We start from the raw sequence: 25,408 nt of genomic DNA, 5'->3' as shown, positions 1-25,408 counted from the left end.
CCTGAAGAAGATTTTATGTGATCATTTTATAAATTAGAAAGGTTCACAGGTAAGCATTGTGTGACTTTTCTTGACTGAGACTGGAGATGGCAAATAACTTATAATTTATTCTCAATTGGAAAAGTATTTAATAAAAAGGTTTGATTTGAAAGAGAATTCATCTGTGAGATCCCTTTCTTGGAAATTATATTTGATATAAGAGAGGATACAGTACTTCACATAATTATACTGCCTTCTTTAGGAGGGAAAGCAAGCTCTTTCACAGAGAACTCTCAGTAAGTCTGACTTATTACTGTGGTTTATGTATTTATAGAACTGTTATGAGTTACAAGCCTGAGAACAACAGTTAAGTGATGTTTATCCAAGAACGTATTGATACATACAATGACTTCTTTGTCCTATACCTTTGCTTTTTTACTAATGAAAAATTAAATTTCTGTAACTTGTGGAAGTGAATATAAAAGCCTAATTTAAGGTCTCAACCCTGACAGCAACCCTACATGAGAAGCCCCTGCTGAATCTGTAAGATGTGTACATGGTGGTTTTGGCTTGGGAAGCAAGAGATTGGAGAGCAGAAAGGGTGTCCAAACTCTTCTTCAGGCTACCAAGTCAAAGGAAGAGATAGTGAAGATCCCTTTTATCCCTATACTCTCCAGACTCCAGTAAACAGTTAAATGGCAAGCCCAATGTCATTTAAAAACACACCATCAGATTCACTTTAAGGCTCCAGTTTTAATCTGGAGAAAAGGTATCAAGAAAGCTGGCATCTACTCTACCTGTTTAAAAACAGTCAAAATGATCTTTCCTCAGCAGGACATAAGATTTCAGACAGTACCTTTTATGAGACAAGCTGACATAGCTGGAAGTAGACCAGCTTTGAAGCACAACAGCCTTCCTTAAGTCCATTATGAAAGCAGAACTTTTTCCACACTGTATAGTTGAACAGCTATTTTAGGTGGCAATTTACCTGTGATAATCAGTTACATCATTTATCCAATTACGCGACACTCGTATAAACAAATTATAGGCAGATATAGTACCTTCTCACAGTTCAAGATGTAGTACTCATGGAAAGGTTTCAGAGCCTTTAAAAACTTCAATTTTTTTATGGCACCAACACTGTGGCATATCCAGAAACCAATGTCTCTATCACATCTGGCACTGATGTCCAATTATTCAGTATAGCCTCCTGAATCACCAAAACCACTTCCTGCAGCGGACTTTTTGTAAACCTCTTATCCAAGTACTGACCAAGCCCAGCCCTGCTTAACTGTATGAAATCATAGCCTACGGTGGTGTGACTGCAAGCACAAACAGCGTACATCTGTTATTTCAGCTCAGTTAGTAATCCAGTTGCCTTCTCCAGAATTAAGCCTCCTTTCAAGGCTGTCACAAGATGTAGTCTTATAGGAAGAGCTACTTTCCTGCAGTAAAATAATCTGAGTAGAGTATATTCAAATATCAACATTTTTTTTCTTTTATGTGTTCAGTTAATGATGAAAAAATTGCCCATGTTGCACAATGCTGGTTGAATTTGATGGTAACTTCCTGTTCTGACCACTAGTTGTCTAGTAACTATTATTAAAATGTGTAAGAAAATATCTAAAAAAACGATCAATGATACCACTGTAGGATCATTTTATGAACAAACACATGTTTCTACAGTTACTCAGAACCTTTGACAACATTCGGTGGAGCCAATTTTTCAAGCCTCAGTGTTTAACTTCAGGTACATAAATAAAAAATAAAGGAACATGCCTAAACATAGGTTTAGCAGACTGATTGCATGTACCCATGATCACATTTCCAGAAGTGCTAAACTTCCACAAGTCCTAGTGATTTTAGTCAACATCTCTGATAAACACAGTTGGAGCTTTAAAAATTATGGTCTATATTTGTACTTGGGGTAGGGGAAAAAAAGTAATAAGTTTACACAGACGCAGGCTTCTGTTGAGGCATATCCTGGTCTGTACCTACAGCTTGAACAACTATGCTATATGCAGGACTGATGTGCAAGTATTCTTGCCCCCCAGCCATGAACAAGAAGCAGCGCAGCTGCTGCTGCAGCCCATGTGCTATTGTAACAGGGCAGCTGCTGTATCCTTCAGAGAAGAAGGGTGTTGCCGCTCAAGTAGTTCCTCATGGTTGTGGAAGCATGTCCTACACACTCCATGTTCTCTGACCAGTTTCACCTTGAAATATCCTGAGCAGTAATTCAGGGCGAGCTTGCACTGACCTGGGGCTCACCCAAAGTCACCCACATGTAACAAAGCCATGCTGAATCCAGTAAATATGGTAGGTATACTGAAACAAAGCAGGACTGGAAATAAATCTGAATTAAAGCATAATTTGTTGTTTGGTTGGTTGGGGTTTTTTTTTAGCTGGTCACATTAAAGATTTGGTGCTAGTTGATTATAATAAGTCCGAAGGGTTAGTGTTATTTAAAAAAAAAGGCATTTTCTTTCCTGTTTCTCTTTGTACTCATGCTGGGCAAGATCTCTAGCCTAGTGCATCTGCATATAAAATGAAAGAAAATTTATAACAATAAGATCTTGCTACACTTAACAAGGATGTATCACTCCCCCACCCCTCAGTAAATTATTTTGCTGGAGGCTACATCATTCTCTCTGAGTAGTATGTTGGGAGTTGACAGAGGCGTGAATAATTCACCGTGTAAGGAGCCTCCCTGAGCAGAGCTGAGCTGCAGCATGTTGGGCCGGCCTTTGATGCAGACTGGTTGGGCAGGTTCCTGGGCGCCCAAGGAACCGGTTTGACGGGCCTGTTATGCCAACAAATTCTGGTATGATTCCATGCTCTCCAGAATGCAGAAACCTGCCCAGCCAGTTAAATGAAAGGCATATTAGGTTATCCATTGCACATTGTATATATCTTAGGTGCAGCAGATCTCCTCTCGGCATTCTCTAGTGTGGTCCACAGTGGCTTCCTCATCTTACTTACACTTGAGGTTTATAGCTGGAGGGGAAGTCAATAGTAAATATTTATCACCCCGATCAAGAACAGAACTTTTCACAATTCAAACAGAAGGGTGAGTTTTGAAAGTCTTTCTTTAACATTAATTTAAGATAACCTTAAGCAAAAATTTCTGTTATGCTTGAAGTGATATAATGGCTTTCTCCTTAATGTGTCTGAGTACTGCCAGTCTCTATGGCACTTGTTGACAGGATTTGTGTGAGTGCAGCTTTCTGACCCTTCTGTGTGCAGCTCAATGTCAGCTGCTCTGTCTGCCGGAGTGTTTACTGGAGAGACAGTTCAATGAACTAAGCATGGGAGTGAGAGACAGAAACTTCATTGCCAATGATTTAGTATTTTGAGCAGATCCCTTAAATATTGCCTATTGGTCTTCTCTTTTATACAGTGTTTTTATAATCCACATCTCACAACAGCACTGTCATGACAAGGCATAGTGCCATTACGGTAAGATGTGTGGTTACTAATCCTTGCCAGACTAACTTTTTTAATTGTTCAGTTTTGCGGAGTGAGCAAATTAAACTTAGACTTACATATTCAGAATGGACTTAATGGTAAGATAGGAAATGTACTTGTAATTCTTAACTGCTTTCTCTACATATACTTACTAGAAATGTACCTGTTTAGAAGGAGTAACGGTGGTGGCAATGGTAACAAAAAGCAGTCCTAATCATAAAGAGTAGGCAGACTTGAAAGCTGTACCTGTATCTGCAACTGAATCCATTCACAGGCTCTGTGTCAAATAAAAAAAATTAAACAGTGTGAAAACAAAAGCTGTGGAATCTGGTAACTGATTAACTACTGGAGCACAGAAGTACTTACTGAGCTGAATAGAAAGGAATGAAGACAGGTTTTGTCATGCCTGCTAGGACAAAATAACTCTTTAAGTAAATGTGAATCTTCTTACCATCTGTGTAACTCCATTTTTAAAAACCCTCACATAGTTACTTTCATCACCCTGGAAATCTTAATTTTATCTGTCTTTAAGTGAAACAAATACCATTATCTTTCATTATACTAAAAAAAATAATAATAGTGTCTTCAGTGGACGTAAATCACTAGATACAAAATATCTATACAGGATTATGTAAGACTTTATGATAGTCACACAACAGGAAGCTTCAATTATGGACGTGTTTACTGCCAGCTATTTCCAAGTTGATGCAAAAATGAATGTTATAATTCTTTTGTAGAGTGCCAATAAAAAGACCTCCTGAGCAGCTTAAAAACTCAATGAATAGCAGATTGAGATGACCTTCTCATTAGCAGCATGGTATCTATGTGTAAATTTTTTTTCTTCTAAGTGTGGGAATATGGAAAAGAACATAGGGAAAGTTTTGCACTCTCACAGAAGCTAAAACTACCCATCAGGAAAAAGCATTAACTTTTTATCACCTCTGTTAATTTTGCTATCAAATATGAAAGAAAAACTTGCTAAGGAATAAACCATTTTAAAAAGAAAAAATTATAGCTGGCTTAACTGTATGGTTTGCACAGGGACTGTCTGTAGAGTCTATAAAATGCTACAAGACAGCTTTGATTTCTACATCTACAGGATTTTAACATAGCACATTTTAAAAATTCAGACCAAATAAATCAGTTTTTCAAAATATTGCTTGCCATCCTCTCTTTATACAGTTTATATGTTCTGTTTTATTTGGCTTTTCCACAGCTGCCTTTTGGGGGGCGGGGGGAGCAGGAAGGGCAGTGGCCATTAGGGACCTTTTTTCGCAAAGGTAAGTAAAATATTATTTCCCATATGTTGTTTCTCTGTTCCTTGTTTACCTATCCTGAATTTTTGTCATTCACTACAGTAAAAGGCAGGTGCATGATTTTGTACACAGAACTGTAAACTTTTATTTCAGCCTTCAAAGCCTGGAGCAGCCTTCCAAGGCTGAGATAAATATACATAGCTACTTAGGCTATTCATGTTAAACAGAGAAACATCAGTAGGAGCAAAACACTTCCACATGCAGCTAATGCAAATAGGTGCTGCTGCTGCTGAGAGTCCGAGGACCAGGAACACTGCACTGAGGTCCTGCAACAGCATCCTTCAGGTTACTTTATTTTTCTCTCAATCACGGCTCTCTAAAAGAACTGAAAGTTTCAGTTGAATAAATCTTGACTGTTTCTGACTGCAGATGAGGAGCAGTGAAAGCACTTCAAAGAAGAGGGTTACTTAAAGTGAACAATGTTACTGGCATCAGAGAATTTGATCTTGGCTTGATTTCAAAAGCGGCTACGCAAGCAGCTTGAAAAGAATCAAATTCAGCTAAGTGGGGGTGATGGGGTGGCTCCTCCCTATTTTTCCAGAGAAAGCAACTACCTGTGCCAGACAGCAGTGGAGCGCTCTGTGCGCCCTCCTGGCTGTAAGAAATCACACCGATCCAAGAACTGCCAGTTCCTACACTCCCAGTTCAAATCCTGTTTAGGTAGCAGTTGAACTGTGCCACTTGCTCTTATTTGCTGCATCTGAAGTTGGGCTCCTTTGAAGTCCTTTTCGGCAACTGCAACATAAAGTTCATCAAATTAACATGACTAGAGAATTAAGTAATATATTTAGCCCTCAATGCAGATCTGCAAGTCAAGGAGGTTGTGAGTACTCTGCCCATGTATGTATATGTGCAATCTACTAAATCTCACATAAATAAGGACTTCACTATTTCATATATAGATGCATATGTATATGTATTTTTATATATTTACATATAGAGGAAAAGAGTGATATATTTACCATTGTGTTTAAAGCAATTAAAATATTTACATTGGAGTTCCCCAGTGTAATTCAAAGCTGGTTTTAATCTTTACATCTAAATTTAAGGTAATAGAAGCAAAAAAAGTAAGTTTTCTGCTAAACTCTTTTAACCCTATTCTGTCTAAAAATGCAGTGTGCTAGGTCACCTTCAGATGACCTAGAAACACAAATGCAGTCTCTGTACTACTCCACAAAAAGGAAGAGAGGGAAATGAAAGGCTTTTTTAAATTTTATCTGTGCTGCAACAGTCCAGTACTCTTACAAGAGAAATTCAGTCCTTCGTTGATTTGCTGGTAAACAGTCCAGTCATCGAGAAGGAAGGCATTGCCGCTAAAGCATAATTGAAAATCAACAGCTTCACACACTAGGAGTAAGATTAAAAATTTCAGACCAGCCAGGTCTAAATTGGTCTAAGATTAAATTAGATTGTCTTTTTGCTGAATTGCTCATAGATAAATATTCTGTCGCACAATTTAATGTGTCATATTAAGGTTATTTTGAAATCTGGACATGTGCCATAACATCATAGAAAGTTTCGTATCCATTCAAGTGTAACAACGATGAAGAATTTTTCCCACAGTTTTATTGTCTAGGTGTGTGTGTTTACTCTTATGATATGAATGAGATGCAGTTCCAGTTAGACTAGTCAGCTTAAGACATTCAATGTAAGCGAATGTGGAATATCAGACTCTTCAGTAGTTTTCTAGTACGTTTAATGAGCCAGGGATCTGTTCCGTAATTGGTGGCCAAATATGTGATTAGGGAATACACAAAATCAAATAAATCTGGAAGGGAGATAAAGGCAAAGTTCAATTGCTAGTCTTAATCCATTATCACTTATTGTTGAGTAGATAACACCATAGAAGTCAATGGATGTATAATGCTGTAAAGTTCAACATGAGAGAATGTGAACATAAACTGTTCACACAGTTTATTGGGAAATAAAATGGATGACATAATTATTTTCTAAAGTGCTTCCTATAAACAGAAAGGTCCAGTTTATGATAAAATATACATACTATTTAAGAAGACTGGAGTGTCTATCACCAACTATTATGACTGTTTCTTCCATAAGACATAGCTAATTTTAGTTCTGCCATTTGTGTACTGATACAATAATGGATTAAACTTACAATGTAAGTAATCTGCTGCTGAGCTAAAGAACACTGTTTTTATTTTAGTTTAGTTGAAAAATAAGTGGTTAAACAATGATGAGGAATTAGCAGAAAAGTTAAAAACCATATTTTTCAAAATACTTTACATTTCAAGGTACATATTTGGAGAGAAACCAAGAGTATTTTCAACAAAGGTGAACAACAGATTTAAAGTGTGCTTAATCATGGGTTGTCTTTGACTCTCGTCTGTTGGTATTTCAAAATACTTCAGAAATGTTGAAAAAGTATTTCAGATTCAGCTTTAGTTACGCTGTAGCTCTATAGTTGTGATACTTGCTGGACATCTGAGTGATCTGAGTAATGTAAAAAGAGTAAGACAGAACAGTTACTAACAATCATTAAATACCTGACCTATTAATTAATTAGGTAATTAATTAAATAAATAAATAACTTTTTTCATACTGCTATTAACAATATAGCAAGTATGTGGTTTGCAGCACTGGCCCTTGCAAAGCGATCACCGTTGTGTCCTCTAATCATGCGACTAAGCTGTGCCTGCAGGTGCTGACATAAATACCAAAATGGCCCAGTTGAATCGCGTGAAGGCAGAATAGTAACAGTAAAAAGCTGTGTTTTGTTTCTATTACTAAGGACAACTACAAACTAAAAAGCAAAAGATTTCTCTCATGGCAGACAGCAGGGTTGGTCCCAATGAACAAAAGAACATTGACCTGCCCTCTGAGCAAAATAATTACATTGGTAAAAAATCTCAAAAGTGACTTACAAAAGTTTAGCTGCCTTATACCACACTAATTATATGGGCCTACAGGTTTTCATAATGACAGAAGTATGCTCTAGGCTGTTGCATCATATGCTATAATGACAAACCCATGGAATCTGTTAAGATCAATACATGAGGGGAAAGCATTGCAAACACATCTTCTTTGTATAAACTCCAGCAATCAGCAGAGTACAAATCCTGTAGAAAAGGTAGCTTTGGCAGCACAGCCTGAATACTGGCAAGGCCACGTCTACCACAGAAATATAAAAGATCCTCTTTACATTGAAACCATCAAGACTTTCTTCCAGGTAGGCTCCCCCTGTATGGGCAACATTTGCTTTAACGCAGGCTCTCGCACACACCCTTGCTTCTCCACAGCGCTTGGCACCTGCTAAAACCTGGATGGTCCCCTTGGCTCTTCTCAGGCCGCTCTCTTTGAAAGTCCCAAACGCCGGGTCAGGCGCAGGCTGAGTGGATGAGGGCTGAGGCAGCGGCGGTTGGACTCAACGGAAGGTGAAATGCTGGTTCCCTTAACACCGCAGGGCCGGCAGCACCAGCTCCGGGCCGGAGAGCAGCCGCCCCTCACCACTCTGCTCTCGCGAGAGCAGCGCGGAAGCCTCGCGAGACCCGTTAGGACCCCGCCTCCCCCCCAAGGAGCGGCGCTCGGCCCCGGCTTTCCCTTTTCCCGCCGAGCCGCTGGGAGCCAACCAGGTAACGGCGCGCGCTCTCCTCGCCGCCGCCGCCTCCTCCTGGTAACGGGCGCGAGCGCGCGGCTGCCGCTCCGGCCCGGCGCTGTGACGGGCTGCGCCGCCGCCCCGCGCCGCCAGCGGGGCCTCCCCCCGGCCCCGAGTCCGCTCGGGTTCCCGCGGGGCACGTTGCAAACACTGGTCCTCCTTCCTCCGGGAGCGGAGCCCGTTTGCCCGTTCTCTCCGTTTCGGAGGCTGCCGCTCAGGAGTGCGGGACATGCCCGACCCCTCCTCTGCCGTTCAGGCCGGCGGGGAGCTGAGGCGCGGGGGCGTGCGCCCGCCTGGCGAGCTCTCAGCCGCTGGTCATGGCAGGATTTCTCAGAGCACCGCGGCGTGTCTTACGAGTGAGTTTCCTGCATAGCGCTTGTGCAAAGGGAAAAACCCAAAACAGTCAGCGCCGGGTGGTACGGGAGAGCCGAATCTGTAAGAGCAGCCGGTGCTGAGGCTTTTTGGTGAGGGGCAGGGTTCAGGAAGCTGTGTGCTCTGCAGAATCACAGAGGGGCGGTGTGTTGCTGTCGGCCAAGTGTAACTACAGATGAGCAGCGTCAGTGCTTTACCGGTGCTGACCGCCAGTGATGTGTGTGTGTGTAGGAAGGCAGTCTGTTCTCATGCTGGAGGAAGTTCGTGACTGGAAGAAGAGGGAAACAGAAATGTGTAGGTGATTCTATGAAAGATTTAGCCGGGAGGTTTAGGAACAAAGCCCCATCTCAGATAGTGTCCCAACTCCCTGCCTGCCTACAGCAGCAGGACACTGGGGAGAGGGGCTGGCATTGTTGCGCTTCCTTCCCCCCTCAGGCAGCTTACAGCTCTCTCCCTGCCTGCAAGTGTCTGTACATCCAGTTCAGGTGGGGTTTTTTTAATTATTATTTTTTGTTTGTTGTTTTTGGTTTTGTTTTGTTTTGTTTTTTTCCTAAGGACTGGAAAATCCTTTCTTAGGACTGGAGACTAAGCTGAGAAGCTGACATCACTGAATGTCTTCTACACCTTTGCAACTGCTCAAACCTGTCAAAGGCTCTGCACTTGTTGGGGGCCCTCTATTTGAAGACAAGTTGAACACCTGTAGAAAACAATGTATTATTTTTGGGATCTTGAAGGAGGTGAAGCTTGGGAAAAACTGTTGCTCTTTCCCCCCCCCCCCCCCCCCGTTTGTATTCAGTTGATGTACTGATCATTTGCAGACACTCTGGGCAAGTTTTGTACACTTTTTTGTTACAGTCCCCTCTTCAGGAATAAAGGATAAAACCAAAAACAGTAGGGACAGCCTTTAGTAATTCTAGAGTCAGATGCCCTTTTATGGAAAATTATTCATCTGACATACTCAAATCTAAGACAGTAAGAGAGCAAGTTTGTTGATTTCACTGCCCTAGCACTTGACAGAGAAAAATATAGTTTCTGAGATATTTATGCTTTAAGGCAGAAAAATAAGAGTTTAAAAGAGATTCCTAATGTCACTAGGCAATTGGTTCCACAAAGAAGCATTGTAAGATGGTTTAAGGTGACCGCACACGAAGTGGAGCATTTGAGCTGCAAAGATGCAAGCAGATTACTGTTCAACTTCTGCTGAAGAATTGTAGGCATTGCTAATTTGAAAAGGTAATTTTATTTTCTATTAAGAACTTGTCTTAAAATAAGAACATTAGCTAACTTGAAAACACGTGCTGAGGTAGGCACAGAATCTTCTATAGACAGAGCGTGTTAAAGCAAATGTGTTCTTACCTAATGGTTGCTGAATGTTCTGTCAGCTCTGTTACTGTAGCATTTAAGTATCTTATACTATAGGAAACATACAGTTCAAGTGTTGCTTTGTTGTTGAGAATAACGCTTTGTTTCATTATCTCATTAATTTTATCGCATTTTAAAGATAGCCATACTGAAAGAAAAGCGACTTGCTTAAGACTGTGCACACAGATATGAGAAAGCAGAACAGAACCAAGGCTCCTAGGCCCTACACTAGGTCACTGACCACTGGACTAAACATTTTGTCATAGTGAATTTAGGGGACCAGCTAAACCAGTAGCTACATTCAGATATTGTAAGTTACTTGAAGGCTCTCAAGATAGGAAATGCAGCTTCTTGACTGACTGCAGACCTTGTATTGTCTGAATTATGACTATAACATGTGCCTCAAAAATTGCAGAGCCAATTGATTCTTTTATTTGTTATATAAACATTGTGGTTTGGTTGTTCACACTGCTACTTTAGGAATAGTACAAAATACCTTCAATTTTTTCTTTCTTACTGTAATTTATATTACAGAGTAATAGAGATAGCTCTGTCCACCTGGTAATGACTCAGTCCCTGTTCAAAAGTCTTTGTTTAAAACTGACAGCATCAAATGGGGAAAACTTTAAATGTCTGGTTTTACACACAGAGAGCTGAAGGACAAAGAGATTACGTATTTCAAAATTGGACACACAGTGCCGATAGAATTGAATCTTTCCTTGGCTCAGACCCAGATCTCAGTACTATGCTTCCGCTGTAGTTTACCCGAGGGCATCATCTGTGCTGAGAAACCCTTCAAAACAAATAAGAATTATGGATAAGATTTTTTCTGAGTTGTGAGTTGTGTAGGCAGTCTGGCTTTTAAGACAGAGCTGTCTGATAGTTCTCCTCAGATATTAGTGTTTTGGAGGTTTATAAATTTTGAAATTAATTTCCGATTTCATCAAGGAGTGGGAATAACTTTAATGTAGAATCATGAAGGCTTCAAGGGGATGTGAGCTTTTCTTTGCAGAAAGGTGTCATTTGAATCCATGTTTATGGAAAGGGTGTGTATACACAAATATATCTCTGACAAAACTTTTGGCAAATGCTTTTGCTGACAGCAAGATTTTGGAAAACAGTTCTGGTTTACTGTAGTTTTACCTAGGAAAAAGACTTCTAAGCATCTTAATGAAATGTTAAGTTGATAGCTGTTTAAGAGGGGGAAATTCTTTTAGTTTATAATTATTTGTAGCAAAATACTTAGCATCTTTCAAACATTTAGGGTGACTGTCAGTATATAAGTACAACTTGACAAGGATAGGCAGTAAGCATTGTATTTCATCCATGACTGCAAGTTACAGTCTGAGAAATGCAAACATAAGCGTTGTTGATCTGTCATTACAGGCATACACCTGTCTTCAGAAACAACTTCGTAACTATGTAATGAAAAATTTAAAGTGTGAGAGTGAGCCTGTTCTGCAAATAAGTCAACAAAGCTGGGAGCAGGAAAAAGCAAGATGAATGCATCTGGAGGGAGCTGTGGGAGCCCTAATTCTGCGGAACCTCCTGGAGATTTCTTCAAGGAATTGTGGTCCAAACTGAAAGAATGTCATGACAAAGAAGTACAAGGTAAATTGTGAAAGTTTAGATTCACAGCAGACTGTCTGTTATCACAGGAAAGCTTTGAAGCAGAGTTCCACTCTGTCTGCATGGAACCAAATACATTTTTAGTGTCTTATTTTAAGCAGAAAGTTGGACTGGATGATTAGAAATGACCCTTACAGATTGACTTCCTAAGCCTGGTTTAGCAGGATTAGATTTAGACTATCAACAAGTGTAAAAGATTTGCTAGGTCAGTGAAGAAAAAGTAACACAGTGTTAAATGGGATCTGTGTTTGCTTAGGAAATATTTAAATGTTACTTTAATGGATTATGATTCAAACTTTACAAATCAAATTATTAAATGGGTCAGTTTTTTTGTTGCCTTTGGATTTAGTCACTTCAGATACATTAAAATGGATCACATTGTTTATTTCCTCTAACTTGTGCAAATCTGCACCACTGCAGATTAATATTACTGAAGTGAAAATTATTTATTTGGTTTCAGTGCGCTGAATTTTCTCAAGAAAAATTAGAATGGAGTTGCTTATTTTTACATTATATTTTGTGTGACCTGTGATATCAATTTTACTATGGATTGACTGTGTCTGCTCATTCTTCAGTAGTGCAGGGCATTAATAACACTCAAAGTAAAGATGAATTATTGCACCATACATTTATATTGTTATTATAATATTGTTTCACAAGTAGTATTCACAAAATGTTTTGCTAAGAAACCTTCATAAGAAATTAAGATTTTCGTCGGCCAATCTTAAGTCACACAATCCATTCTTTTGGATGGAATTAGAACAGTATTTGACTGAATCTTCCAACAAGCATATGCTTATACCTGAAATAGTATTTATATTAGGCTGGAATAAAGGCAGGTTAGTTTTTGTGAATTAAGAGCTTTAGTCATGCAAGTGAATCTTTGTAGCTAGACTATTCTGGTGGCCTTGGTCATTTCCACCAGCCTCAAAACAGTTCCAGGTCTGTCCATTTGGGTCCAGTTGTGTCATCACTTCTTAATTTCAAAAACTGTGAGTAATTGTTTTATAATGTATAGAGGTTTCATACCTCACACTGAAAGTCTTGACTCAACAATTTGCAACACTGAGCCTTGATGCTTTACCTTAGTAACTTAAAAAAAACCAAACAAACAAAAAAACCAAACACCACAAACAAAAATACAGAAGAACATCTATCAATTTGGCAACTGAAAGGAAAGATGTACCATTTGGTAGCATTTTGTTACATTAAAAAAGTATGTGTAACCACATGAAATATGATTTTTATATTGTGTTCCAAAACACATGAAAAATAATATTTTTTTTATTACTTTTTTTTTAACTCTTGATGGTTCATTTCAGAGTTGGTGTGATGTCAGCTGCAGATAAATGCGGAAATACTGACAGAATGGGACCTGGCAATTTGTGGCATGTCTGAACAACAAAAACTGAACAAACAAAGAGCTCTAATGTAGAGGGTAATGTTAAGTGACCTCTTCTCTAGTTTCTTGGGATGTGCAGCACGTGATTTTAAAGTTTTGGTTTTCTTCATGCAAGTGAAGATATGCTTTAGAATGCATGCTGGGTGGGGCCAGATAATTTTGCCACTAGGCAGTCTTTTTCATGCCTAGCCCTTTGTCAGTATGTCCCGCACCGTGTTAGGTAAAATTAGGTCTTCCATGATAACATCAAAGACATGCCTGAAGGATAGTTAATTTTTTCAAAAGGTGGGGATCCTCTTATAGAAAATAATACTGGAAGATATTTTAGAAACATCAAACACAGGCTTGCCTGGACTTTGCTTGTTTCTGAAGTCTATAAATAAGAATTAAAATTGACTCATGAGTTTCCAATCTAAATGTCAGCAAAAAATTATTTTAAAGATGGTGGAAGGTGGATTAAGGGAAAGTTAGTAGTTGGAGAAAAAGCTTTTTGCGTGTACAATGCACAATGTACGAAACATCGTAGTGGTGGAATTCTTTTATTTTATTACAAATCCATGAAAAGTAGGATGTTCAGGCCTATTTTACAGGTTATCATATTTATATATCTATAGAATGTAGACCAGAAAATACTTCAAACTCATACAGTTGGAAATGAATTTTATTGAATTTTTATATTGCTACATTGTAAAGTGTGTATTTTTCCATTATGTTAGCTAAACAAACTCGGCTTCTTTTAAATGGATGAGTTGCAAAAAATACCAAATTTTGCCCCTCTTCAGCCAAAATAGTTCTTATTTTCTCTCAAATTCTTTATGTAGCAATGGGTAGGACTCCTACAACCCAGTTTCCAAAGATGTTGGCAATGGTCAATGTTAATTGACTTTTTGTGGAATCAAGAAGTGTTCAGCAGCTCAGAATAATGGCCATTAAAACTATATTTGCTTTTATTTCCTATCTGTAGAATGTGTAGGATACTTGTGTGTTGTTCACAAATTAGAAAGGAATTAAATAATGCTGTTGATAAAGTGACTAATTTCTTCAGGTGTTAATACTTGCATCTACCTCAAAATAATTATATGCACATGTGTCATGTCAACATGGTTCCTGAGGATGAATTGAAGTCTAAAGCTCTATGCTGAAAAGAAAGGTATTTCAGCATGGAAATGTGAGGAGAGTTTTGTGTACAACAAATAGCCTAACTCTCTTCAATTATTGCTTTACCTGTGAAAAGCAGAAGATACCAATGGGGAACGGTAGCCATAGATGTAGAGAAAATTACGAGGAAAGCAATCTCATTGATAGATTGCTGTAGGAAAGGAAATCGCTGGAAGCTCTTCAGAAGTAAATAATTATAGAAATCAGGGCTGGAAGGAATCTTAGGAGGTCATCTGGTCCATCTCTGTACCCTTAAGGTAGGATTATGTCTCTGTCAGTGCTGACAGAAGCTTGTCCAACCCGTTCTGAGTAAACTTCAGTGATAAAGACGCTGCAGTCTTCCTGGGCACCGTCAATTTTAAGAAAGTATGTTTAATGCATCTGAAAATTCATCAGAACAGGGATTGTCATAGCTGTTAATTGAAAAATTAAAGGTATGTAGTCTAATCAAGTGCATGTTTCATAAAATAGTGTTGTGTGTTTAATTAATCTGCCTAATGATGGTTTAAATAAAGTCTTCATCACTTTAATGGGGACAGTGTGTCATTTACTAAAGCACTCATGAGATTTAGGTAAACTTATATAGTCTGCAGCTTGCCTATTTCATAGAAATATTGTATGAAAGATAAAATTGAATGGGCAATGTACATATTGGAGTTTAACATAACATTCTAGTGAGTACATAAAATTAAATAACAGAATCTTAAGCATAGCTATTTAAATTATTATGCTTAAAACCTCCCAATGCTTGGGAAAAACAGAATGAAGAGATTACAGCCCATGTAGTAATTCAATGCTGTTGGATAAATGTAACAAACTGGTTTCCTGCCTTCTCATTGCAGTCATTTGAATTAAGAAAAAAACGCAGCCTTTAAGTAACTAGTTTGGTTCCTCCTGAATTGAGGTGAGAGGGGAGATAGTGTTACCTGTAGCACAGTACTGGGCCTTTTGATTCAAGGCTCTGCCTCTTCAATTTGTGGCTCAGGTTGCCAGTGTTACAATTCTAAATACTTGCTGAACAGACTACCTGTTCATACAGGAGATGCATTGTTGTGCAGCTTCATTCCTTCCAATGGGCGTGGAGCAGCATTAAAGCACGCTTTATAGGGGTTCTAATTGCAGATGCCTAATTGACTTGATGAATAGCATCTACTTAAAAAAATAACCCCTATTTCTATGCTGATCTGCATGATAAAACATAACATCTCACAGGTGTTGAATACTTACAGATAAAAGGAATTTTGCTATATTTGCTAGGAACTTTTTTTTTTTTTTTTTTTAAAGTAGTCACTGTGCATTTTTACCTCATCGTCTCACTGGCATCTCGTAGCACTCTGTGGCATGAGTTCACTGAGGCTCTGCATGTTACATTGTCTGTGGCCTAAAGAGGGAGCCTCCTCAAGCAAGTAGTTTACCCCTTTGAGATGTTCCCAGTTGAGTGTGATAGGGGAGAGAAAAAGGTCTATTAGCTGCCTTAACCAACATTTTCAATTGTAAGATGTTGTATTGGGTATACGTATATTGTCAGAAGTTTTCTTAAAAGTGTTCTGATTTCATAAGTTTATCATTTTATCCTCAATGATTAACAGATTTGCAAGAAGGCTTACAAGACACCTCATATTCTCCTCCTGAGAGCATCAGTTGTGTTTGCAAACCTTTTTACATCTGTACAGACATATGTTTAGGAGTGTGTGGGCCTTGGTGGAAGAAAGGCCACAGATTAACTATCATTCCTCAGTCCACCTTGAGAGGGTTCCAAAGAAGCTTTGGCTGCGAGGGTCTGGTAGCTTACCTTCAATAGTCTACGTTGGCCTTTTGTGTTTTGAAGCCTTGAATCATCCATTTTTAATGTTTCCTTTTTGCTTATACATTGTAATATATTTTTCAGTTCAGTCATTGGATACTACATTTCAACCATTGAATTATGCATGTATGTGTACACTGAACATATTTTATGCTACTTGTGTAGACATAGTCAATGAAAATAAATGGGCAGTGCTTGGTATTTATGTGTGAGCTTTTTTACAAGGGTTTTTTTTAACCTGTTTAAGTGGGAATCCATGTGTTTGTTTAATAAGCCCCTGTTTCCTAGGATCATAATACCTGTGTTTGTTTCCAAGACCTGTAGAACATACTCAAGAAGTCCAGAATGAACCATTTTCTCTCAAAATTAGGGTTTTTTTCTCTTGCAGATGTTATTGGTGAAAGGAGAGTTAGTTTATTGTTTCACTCATTTTGTTTAATCAAAATTCTATAACGTATTTTATTTCAATTTTTCAGGCTTACAGCTGAAAATATCCAAGTTGAAAAAGGAAAGATGCTTGTAAGTACTCAAACTAATGATTTAATTTATTAAATGAGAGTCTGAGTACCATTAATGGGCCATAATTCTTGTAAGATCCATTGAGGTTTCATGGATTCTTCCTTCAGACATGTACAAAACTCTGCTCTTCTAGTAATTCAGCTGAAGTCATCTGAAGATACATGTAAGTCTTTATAGGGTGTGGAACCTGAACACTAGGTTTGCTTTCCTTGAACAAATGACTGGTACAAAGTTTTCTCATATATGGTATTTCTAGGATACCTATCAAGATGTTGACGTTTCTAATATGAAAGACAACTGGGTAGACATTTTAAAATGGAGGTTGAATCTTTAAAAGAGAAATGACAAGACAACAGGCCAACTTTTTAATATTTTTTTTTTTTTTTTTTGCTACTTTTGCCTTTAGTGTTGTGTCTTAAGTCATGTTTCAGTCATTCAGTAAAGATTCTGCTAATAACCTTGCTAATTTTCAGTGAATACTTATATCTTAAGGCACATGTAATTTCTTTTGCAGTCATTATTTGACACTAAGTTTTAGTTATGTTCATTAGAAGCAATTCAGGGGAAAAAAATGTGAACTACAAGATTTACATGTGCAGTAGAATCACAATATGTATTTACAACATTAAATCAGCTTTTAGTTTCCTTCTGCTGACTGAAGCCATGTTTAATGGAATTATAAGAGATATGCTAATGTAATTCCTTATTCAAATTTTGACTTCAGGTTTAATTACATTAATATTATGTTAATATTATGTATGACATGTATTATGAGTTGCACTTTATAAAGTGCTGTGTAGGAGGGATAAAAATAAATTACTTGATCTTTTTCCACTTTGGAAAACAATATAATTATCTTAGGTATGTTAAAGAAATTAAATGCTTCTTAAAATTAGCAAAAATGCTGCAAATTAGCATTCCCAGCATTGCCATCTGAAGTCAAAGTTATGCAATCTGAGTTTTAAAGTGTAGCCACAGTGCTCTCAAGTGTAGTTTGTGCTTCTTCAGAAAAAACATTTCTCTCATCATATGGTCAGTTTTCTTCCTAATTAATTCCTATTAGATTTTTCAGCTGTCTTTTTTGTTTTGTTTTGTTTTTGTTACATTTTTCAAATTCTATAAGCAGGAAATAACCTTCCCCTAGGCTATAAAAACAAGGTCATCCTGTGGGGGTTTCTGCACTGTAGTAACTCAAGCAATTCTCTAGCATTTTGATAGTTCTTCTCTAAACTCCCTGGTGTGCTTATATTCCTGGTTGTGAGGGAAACGAAGTTGTCTTTCTGTAGGAGTAAATTCCCTCTAGTGGAATCTGTCTTTCCTTTTCCTGCAACCTGAAGCATCTAAATGCATTTTAAAATGAGACTGGCATTTCAGGTGTAATTTAATTGTACTACAGTACATACTTTACTTGCTGTCTAATTTTATAATAACAGTTCTACAATTATACGGGTGTCTTACTTCTAGGGAAGTTGTTCTTGTTTCTTTTCACTAGCCATTTGGAAGAATTTCAGTTGTACAATGCCTGTGTTTGCTCCCTTCCCTAGATATCTTTTTGGTTTTTGTTTATGCTTTGTAGTGCTCAAACCTCCTCTGAGCTTCTATGTTGCTAATTTCAGTTAAATATCACCCATTTTACTGACATTTGATTATCCGCAGTAGCACTTAGAGCCTGTGCAGTATTGTGTTTTCTGATATTTCAGCTGCATTCATACATATCTCATCTGTGGAGGCTATATATAATTGCCTATGGTTTTGACTTTTATCTGATGCTTGCTGAGCAGGTGCAACAGTGTTTTCTTTGCACTTTCTGGGAACTAAAGGCTGCAGAGAAGCTGCTAGAAGGTAGCAGTGACAGCTGAAGGAACAGTTCAGGATAGGATCACAAAAGGAAAGATCAGTCACTTCCACAACAGCATCCACCTTATTCTGGTACCGTCAGGGTTCCCTTCATTTACTAAGCAATTAATCAACTCTACAGCAGAGTTTACAATCCCAAGAGTACCTGTGTAGCTAGCTCTTGTTTCCCCCACATATGCATCTGCTCCTCAGGATCCAGATTTGTAAGCGTTCATGTTGCTTCTTGTTGAATATGTAACACTAGTACAACAGAGTGTATACTGTTTGCAGCTGCAATTTAATTGTGTGTAAGAGTTCACTGATTATTTTTAAAAAAGTGGCAATGGAGTCCTGTTGCTTATTTTGTCTATTGGTGAATTTTTAATCAATTGGAAATATGAGCCTGTGAAATACGCGAATGTTATCAAGACTTTAGGTTCAGGGTGTACCATGGGATTTTGCCATATCTTTAATTAAAATTAGTATATGTGTTGTTTACATTTTAAAGATATTCTTTCTGAACATTAAGAATTATATTGCACTGTCACAAGGAATGTATTTATGTTAGTAGATGAAATTATGTTTGGTTATTAGATTGACATTCAGTTAGCAAATATTTGCTGCTATGTTTTATACTTACAAGCTACACTTTTCCTGGAAAAATCAATTTATCACCTTGTTATTTTGTATGTATAATTCAGAAATGAAATAGTTATTTCATTTTTAATCTAAATTGATTAAATTATCTCTTGCTGTTAATTTAACCTGGTGTGTCATGAAAATGTCTGAAAACCTTAAATTTGTCAGTTAATTTTCTAGATGATTAATATTATCAGTGATGTGACTGAACACATACCAAATGGTTTAATTATTGTTTGCTGGAAGCTTTCTACAGTTACCACATTGTAGATAAAATACTCTTACATAGGAGGTCTTGTTCTTCTTGGTGCATCTGAATACCTGAGGTTTAGTATTTCAGACTTGGTAATCAGCTGACAATGAACGCCTTATTTTGTACCCCACTTCAGCACTGGAGTTAATGACTTGTAAATGCTAGGTCAGAGACTGTTCATTACTCAGGGTGCCTTCATAGCCAAAAATGTCTGTCATGTTTATCAGGTGCACTGGAATACTAAAAACCAAAAAACCTGTTTCCTTCTTGTTGTTTTATTCTTACTGTGATATTTTACAGGGTTTAGGCTGAAGGCAAGGAGTATTACTGTATGTCAATGTCTCTTGTTTTTTGTGTAGGGTTTTTTTTTTTGCCAAATAGTGCCATAGAATGTCTTAAAGGTAGCTTTACAAAAGATTTTAAAATCTGATATTTTAGGTATGAATAGCATGTTTTATGCCATAGACATCAGAAAAATACAGACTGCTTTTGTCGGAGTTCAGATTTTGCCATCAGTTGGCTGTACTTGGTTAATGAACTGAGGTAACAGAACTCTATCAGAACTTTAACACTTTGTCCTTCTACAATGAAAGAAATCTTAAAAGGTCCTTCATGCTGTTTGCATGTCATTGTTTTATATGTTGTATATGCAGCTGAAAATGATAATATTGGTCTGACTGGTAGTACAGAGAAATAAAATACATGTTCTTAAAATTCAGAATTAATAAAATATGCCTGTGATTGTACACTGCGGAAGCTTCTGGCTGTCCCATTCGCTTTATGACCCCTGATAGTTAATTTCTTGTATTACTCTAAAACCAGCAATATGAAAATATGTTTGACAACCCTATCTTAAAGGGTCAGTGCCAATTTAAAAGTATGTTTGTGTAAAAGAATTGTATCAACAAATTAGTAAATATATTTTTATTTCCTGTTGTGTATGTGTGCTTAGCAGCTTTTTGTCAACTAATTTCATGACTTCCTCAAATAATCCTTCTCAGGCACACTGAAAACAAACACCCACTTTCATGGAATATACAAAGGATTCCATGGTAACAAGAACAGCTGGGAATACTTCTCAGAAATGACTCATTGTCATGTTTCATAGATTCAGCTGCTTAGCTTCTACTGGAAGTTAATTTCCTTGTAGAAAAAATTGCATGCTTTTTGCTCATACCTTGTTTGTGTTTAAAGAAGTCTTGTCATCTGATAATAGAAGCGAGGGGAGCTAAAAACTGAAAGATAATGTTACTGCTTTTGCTTACGTCTTTTGAGAAGGAAATGTTCTTTGTTAATTAAATAATCCTAGCTTTTAGAGAAGTTATATTCCCCAAGATCATCTGAGTTTTTGGGGAAGAGAGGTCTCTTGCTTTTATTCATATTATAGGAATCCCATATTCTATAGACTCTGAGAATTGCTTCTTGGGGAACTAAACCTCTAATGGATCTAAAGGCTTATCAGAGCTTTACACAGCTAGTGTGGTTTGCCACACCACAAGATGCACTCACTCCTCTGACAAGACCTAAATGACCTGATTGTGAAAGCTGAGCTGCAAAATCAAATAAGAGATGAGCTTGAGTTTACATTCCCTGAAATTGTTGCTTGAATACTATTAGCTTTTCTGCTCTGACTGTCATCAACTCTAATTTTTATCCTAAGCAAAAATCAGATTTATCAACAGAAGCCCAACTGTAATATGAATTAGAAACTAGTTGTTCATTTCCTAACTTGGACATTTCTAAATTACCATTCATCAGAAACCCTTGCTTAATTTATCTTCAACTCAGTATTTGTGCTGATGATAGTCACATTTCCCAAGAATATGAAAGAAACAAACCAGAGAGAATTCTCTATTGAAAACCTAATAGCTGTAATTTAAAGCTAGAACTAACTTTTTCTCTATTTGATTTTAGGGATGCAGAAAGGCTTGAAGAGTTTTACACCAAGAACCAACAGCTCAGAGAACAGCAAAAAGCACTTCATGACACTATCAAGGTTTTAGAAGACAGGTGAAGTAGCGTCCTTTATCTTTTGGGTTTGTTGTGTTTTTCTTCTTTCAGAGTAGCTCTGGATACTTTCGAAGTTGTTTGGTTTTGTTTGTAATTTTTAAAATTTAGTTTGGGGTCTTTTGTTTGTGTTTTTGCTGTTTTTCATAAACCAGTCCTTTTCTAATGCAATCCAAATAGTGTGTTTAAATAAAAGTGTAGAATTTAGATTCTTCCAACTGCATTATTTTTTTTTGTTATTTCGTTATTTTCGAAGTGCTTAGCTTGCTTAGTTCGGTTAAGATGAACAGAAGTTAGATAGATCGGCTTGGAAGGGAGGTGGGCATTTTAAGGCACATTTTTTCCCATCCATTTTTGTAGAGTTAGGTTTGATATTGATCAAGATGTGATACAAGTACAAAACTCAAAGGCAAAATACATAATATACTTTAAAACTCATGAAAGAACTCGCTAGGAAATCTTTCAGATTTGGAGGAGTCTTTTACCTCAGTTGTCAGTTTTACCTAAATTTAATTGCAGGTTCTGTCTTTTGCCTTCTTTTGGACTTAGACATTCTGATCACCTTTTGACCCATTCTGCCTTTCACTTATTTGTTCTTTTTTAATCTGGTGTAGCAAAACAAAACCAATAGACATGAAATTACAGTGCCTTTTTTCTTCTTTTAAAAATAACTGTTTTGGAAAGCGTACATTAAATTTGCTCCTAATAGGCTCTTCAGAAGCTTTCTGGGAACAGGAGATCATTACATAGTAAATTATTTTCCCACATTCCTATGCTACTTCAAATTTTAGAGCTATGGTGGTCAAATTTTGCATTCAGCTCTGTTGCTCTGTGAAGGGTATTTAGAGATAAACTTGTAACCATACAGGTAATAAACTTTCATACCATGTAGGTAGAGAGACATTTGCAGAGTGGATTGATTTTTCTAATCCATTAGCAGATGAAGTACTCATATTGCAGAAAACAAGAAGAGTATTTAAAGTGGTTTAATACAAAGAGATGATAAAACTGTGTTTATTACACAGCTAGTCAGATAAGCTGATATGAAGAGGCATTTCAGTATTATACTCTTTACATAATTCCACAATATTAAAATACCCATAAACCAAGATGGCTTTTACTTCCAGTATTCAACTGTGACATTGGAAACTTAAGTGTTTTATTTGGGGTTGTGGGAGTTTGTGGATTTTTGTTGTTGATTTGTTTTGGTTTTCTCATTTTTGTTTGATGTTTTTTGTTTGTTTGTTTAATACTACAAGTGCTAGGAGCAGCAATGCAAGAACTCTTAACCAACTGGTCTCTTATTTAGCAGGCAAAATAAGGTCTGGTGTATACTTTGGTAAAGCGGTTAGTTTTTTGTTCTGTACCAGAAATAAATATACTTTGGTTATCACCTGTAAAATGAACACACATTTCATTGCACAAATGAATGTGTCAAGTTGGATGGAGTGATCGTAACAAGTCCTTTTTTGATGGAGGGTGAGCTTTAAACAGCTGATCTAAACCATTAGGGACAGTGGAGGCAATGCCTTACGTGGACTTTTGAATCTGCTTTTAAGTATTGGTGTCTAGATAAAGGATTTCACATTTGCTTGGTATTTGTTACAGAGTGAACTTACTATTTGTCTTTTTATTGCTTTGCTTAATGGAAGTGATATAGCCTTAAGATGAAGGAGTAACTGTATTTACCGAAATGCTTTTACTTATTTATGTTTGCTTGAATGAACTGTGCTTATAATATATGGTAATGTATAGATGACAGTATTCTTAGTAGGACACCTCACAAAAGCTTTCACTGGCAAGGTGTAGCATGCTCCACTTTAATAAAGTAATGCATGTTGCTTTAGAAGTATCCAGTACCTACAGGCATTTATGCAAACGTTAATATGTGTAGTATTAGACTGTTCAGAAATCTCAAAATATTGCTATGTCAACATATAAAACCACAGTACTTCGTGGTGTTCTGCATAGTTGTCAGAAATTGTCTGGTTTTCATTGTTCAAAAGGCCAGGTAAGTGTGGATATCTGCTTCATGTGTGCAATATTTTCTTAACAGAGAGACTTTTTTTTCTTTTATTGTAGATTAAGAGCGGGATTATGTGATCGTTGTGCTGTAACCGAAGAACATATGAGAAAGAAGCAGCAAGAGTTCGAAAATATACGGCAGCAGAATCTTAAACTTATCACCGAGCTTAGTGAGTTTTATCCATGAGTCTCAAGACAAAACAGAGTATTTTGTAAACTACTTCTTAATTAATTCCTGTAACTTGATATAATTTATATATGGTGTGTTCAGTAAGCTTGAGAAGTTCAGTTGGGGGATACTTAACTCTACAGTCTGAAAATATGCAACATACCAATTACTAGTCATTTGACCCACCTTCTGAGATTGAAGTGCTGATACTGAAAGTGAACTGACGTGGAAAATCTTAGTGTGAAGTAGCTACTTTAGATAAAATGTGGATGCTTCTATTTATTCCTACAGATAAGGCATAGAATTACTGACTGCCAGCTTTCCTAAGGAAACCCTGATTTCAAAAGTAACCAGTGATCACAAAGCAGCAAGTTCAAACAGAAGTTCCCTGGGTCTGGCCTGTGTTCTGTAGTTGGTCTTTGTGCTTAACTGCAGTAACCCATAACCTTCACATAAACCTCTGAAGCCACAGAAGAATTGCTCTACACCAGGCAGCTTGTAGCTGGCTCTTTTTGAAATCAGGAAGTAGTACATATGGGACAGGAAAAAATAAACTATTTGTTGTAGGTGCCAAGAAGGCTGGAGAAAACAAATCTCTTCATAAAGACAGTTTGAAAAAATTAGTTGTATGAAGTACTAACTAATACAGGACGGGATTTTAAAATGTTAATTGTATCTTTACCATTATTTTGTATCGTTTAATAGTCTTGCTTGATCCTGAACAAGTAGACATTCAGTGAGATTTAAAATATGGGAAATGCCAGACACAAGAAGTATCTTTTCAGTGCTTAATTAAATTATAGAAATATTAGAATATATACTAATATAGAATACATTAATTTTTCAAAGACTCTTACTATTGGATATTTACATCAAAATATTCTGAATCCTTGAGTTTAATGTTTAACAACCAAAAAGGTACAAACAATCTCTAGGTAAAGCTCTGTGCTGTAAAAATCAGGGTACAAATCTTCTTGAACACTATCTATCAATCCATGGATTTGGGTTGAGATCTATATGACAACTTATGTATTTCCTGCAACCAGCAAAAAAGTTCAGTCAAGAATAATCCAGAAGTGAAATACACAACAAAAAAATAAGAACAAGAAAATAAAAATTATAGTGAATCAAAAAGTTGGAAGCTATCACTACATTGTTTTGAGACAGCCTGGAAAAAAGGCTGAAGGTGATGCAATAAGCTAGTGTGAAGTACAGGCAGAATTAACTGGAAATTGGGAAAAGTAAAATAAAACTTCTGACTTCTCTCTCTTAAATTCCAAAATATTCACCTGATTTTTAAGAATTTTTGGGTTTTTTTTTCCATTCTCTCCAATTAGCTGGCCACTTCGGTGGCTAAAAGCAAATTCTAATTACTTTAGACTCATAGGCTGCCTTCAAGCTAGGGAAGCAATTTTGTCCATGGAGCTGAGTGAGCAATTCATTCATCCTTACAACACAATCTCACTTGTATGTACATGGACAAAACTAATTAATGATTGTGTAGAACTAATATGATCCAGTAATTTTGATACCTTTGGCTTTTCTAACACACCGTTTTACAACATTTTAATGACTGGCTTGGAAATTCCTTTTAGTAAGCCGTAGGGAGGGTGTATGATATTATGTTTTAGAATTGGTTCTGTTTCCTTAAAGGACTTGATAAAATTAGGTATGTTATGATGTTAACATGTGTGCACTGATTCTTTTTTTTTTCCTTTTTTCTCCTATAAATTGCAGTGAATGAAAAGAACAACTTACAGGATGAAAATAAAAAGATAACTGAACAGTTCCAGCAATTACAGAAGGAGTTGGAGTAAGTTTTGGGGTTTTTTGGATATTACCTCCCCCCTCATTCCCCAG

The 25,408-nt window shown here is 37.1% G+C and overlaps 1 protein-coding gene across 1 annotated transcript in view; it reads left to right on the top strand.

The window, feature by feature from the left end:
* Positions 1–11,606: 11,606 nt before the first annotated feature.
* Positions 11,607–25,408, top strand: part of RBBP8 (RB binding protein 8, endonuclease) — a gene marked incomplete at its 5' end in the record, with an annotated part of 36,566 nt that continues 22,764 nt past the window's right edge. Inside the window, 5 exons of the mRNA XM_080340387.1 lie at positions 11,607–11,718; positions 16,577–16,619; positions 21,262–21,357; positions 23,437–23,549; positions 25,286–25,361. Coding sequence (XP_080196513.1) covers positions 11,607–11,718; positions 16,577–16,619; positions 21,262–21,357; positions 23,437–23,549; positions 25,286–25,361 — 440 coding nt within the window. The remainder of the gene's footprint in view (positions 11,719–16,576; positions 16,620–21,261; positions 21,358–23,436; positions 23,550–25,285; positions 25,362–25,408) is intronic.

Source organism: Nesoenas mayeri, assembly GCF_963082525.1.
Source record: "Nesoenas mayeri genome assembly, chromosome: 2".
NCBI classification, from domain to species: Eukaryota; Metazoa; Chordata; class Aves; order Columbiformes; family Columbidae; genus Nesoenas; species Nesoenas mayeri.
This window is presented reverse-complemented; position numbering and strand designations above follow the sequence as displayed.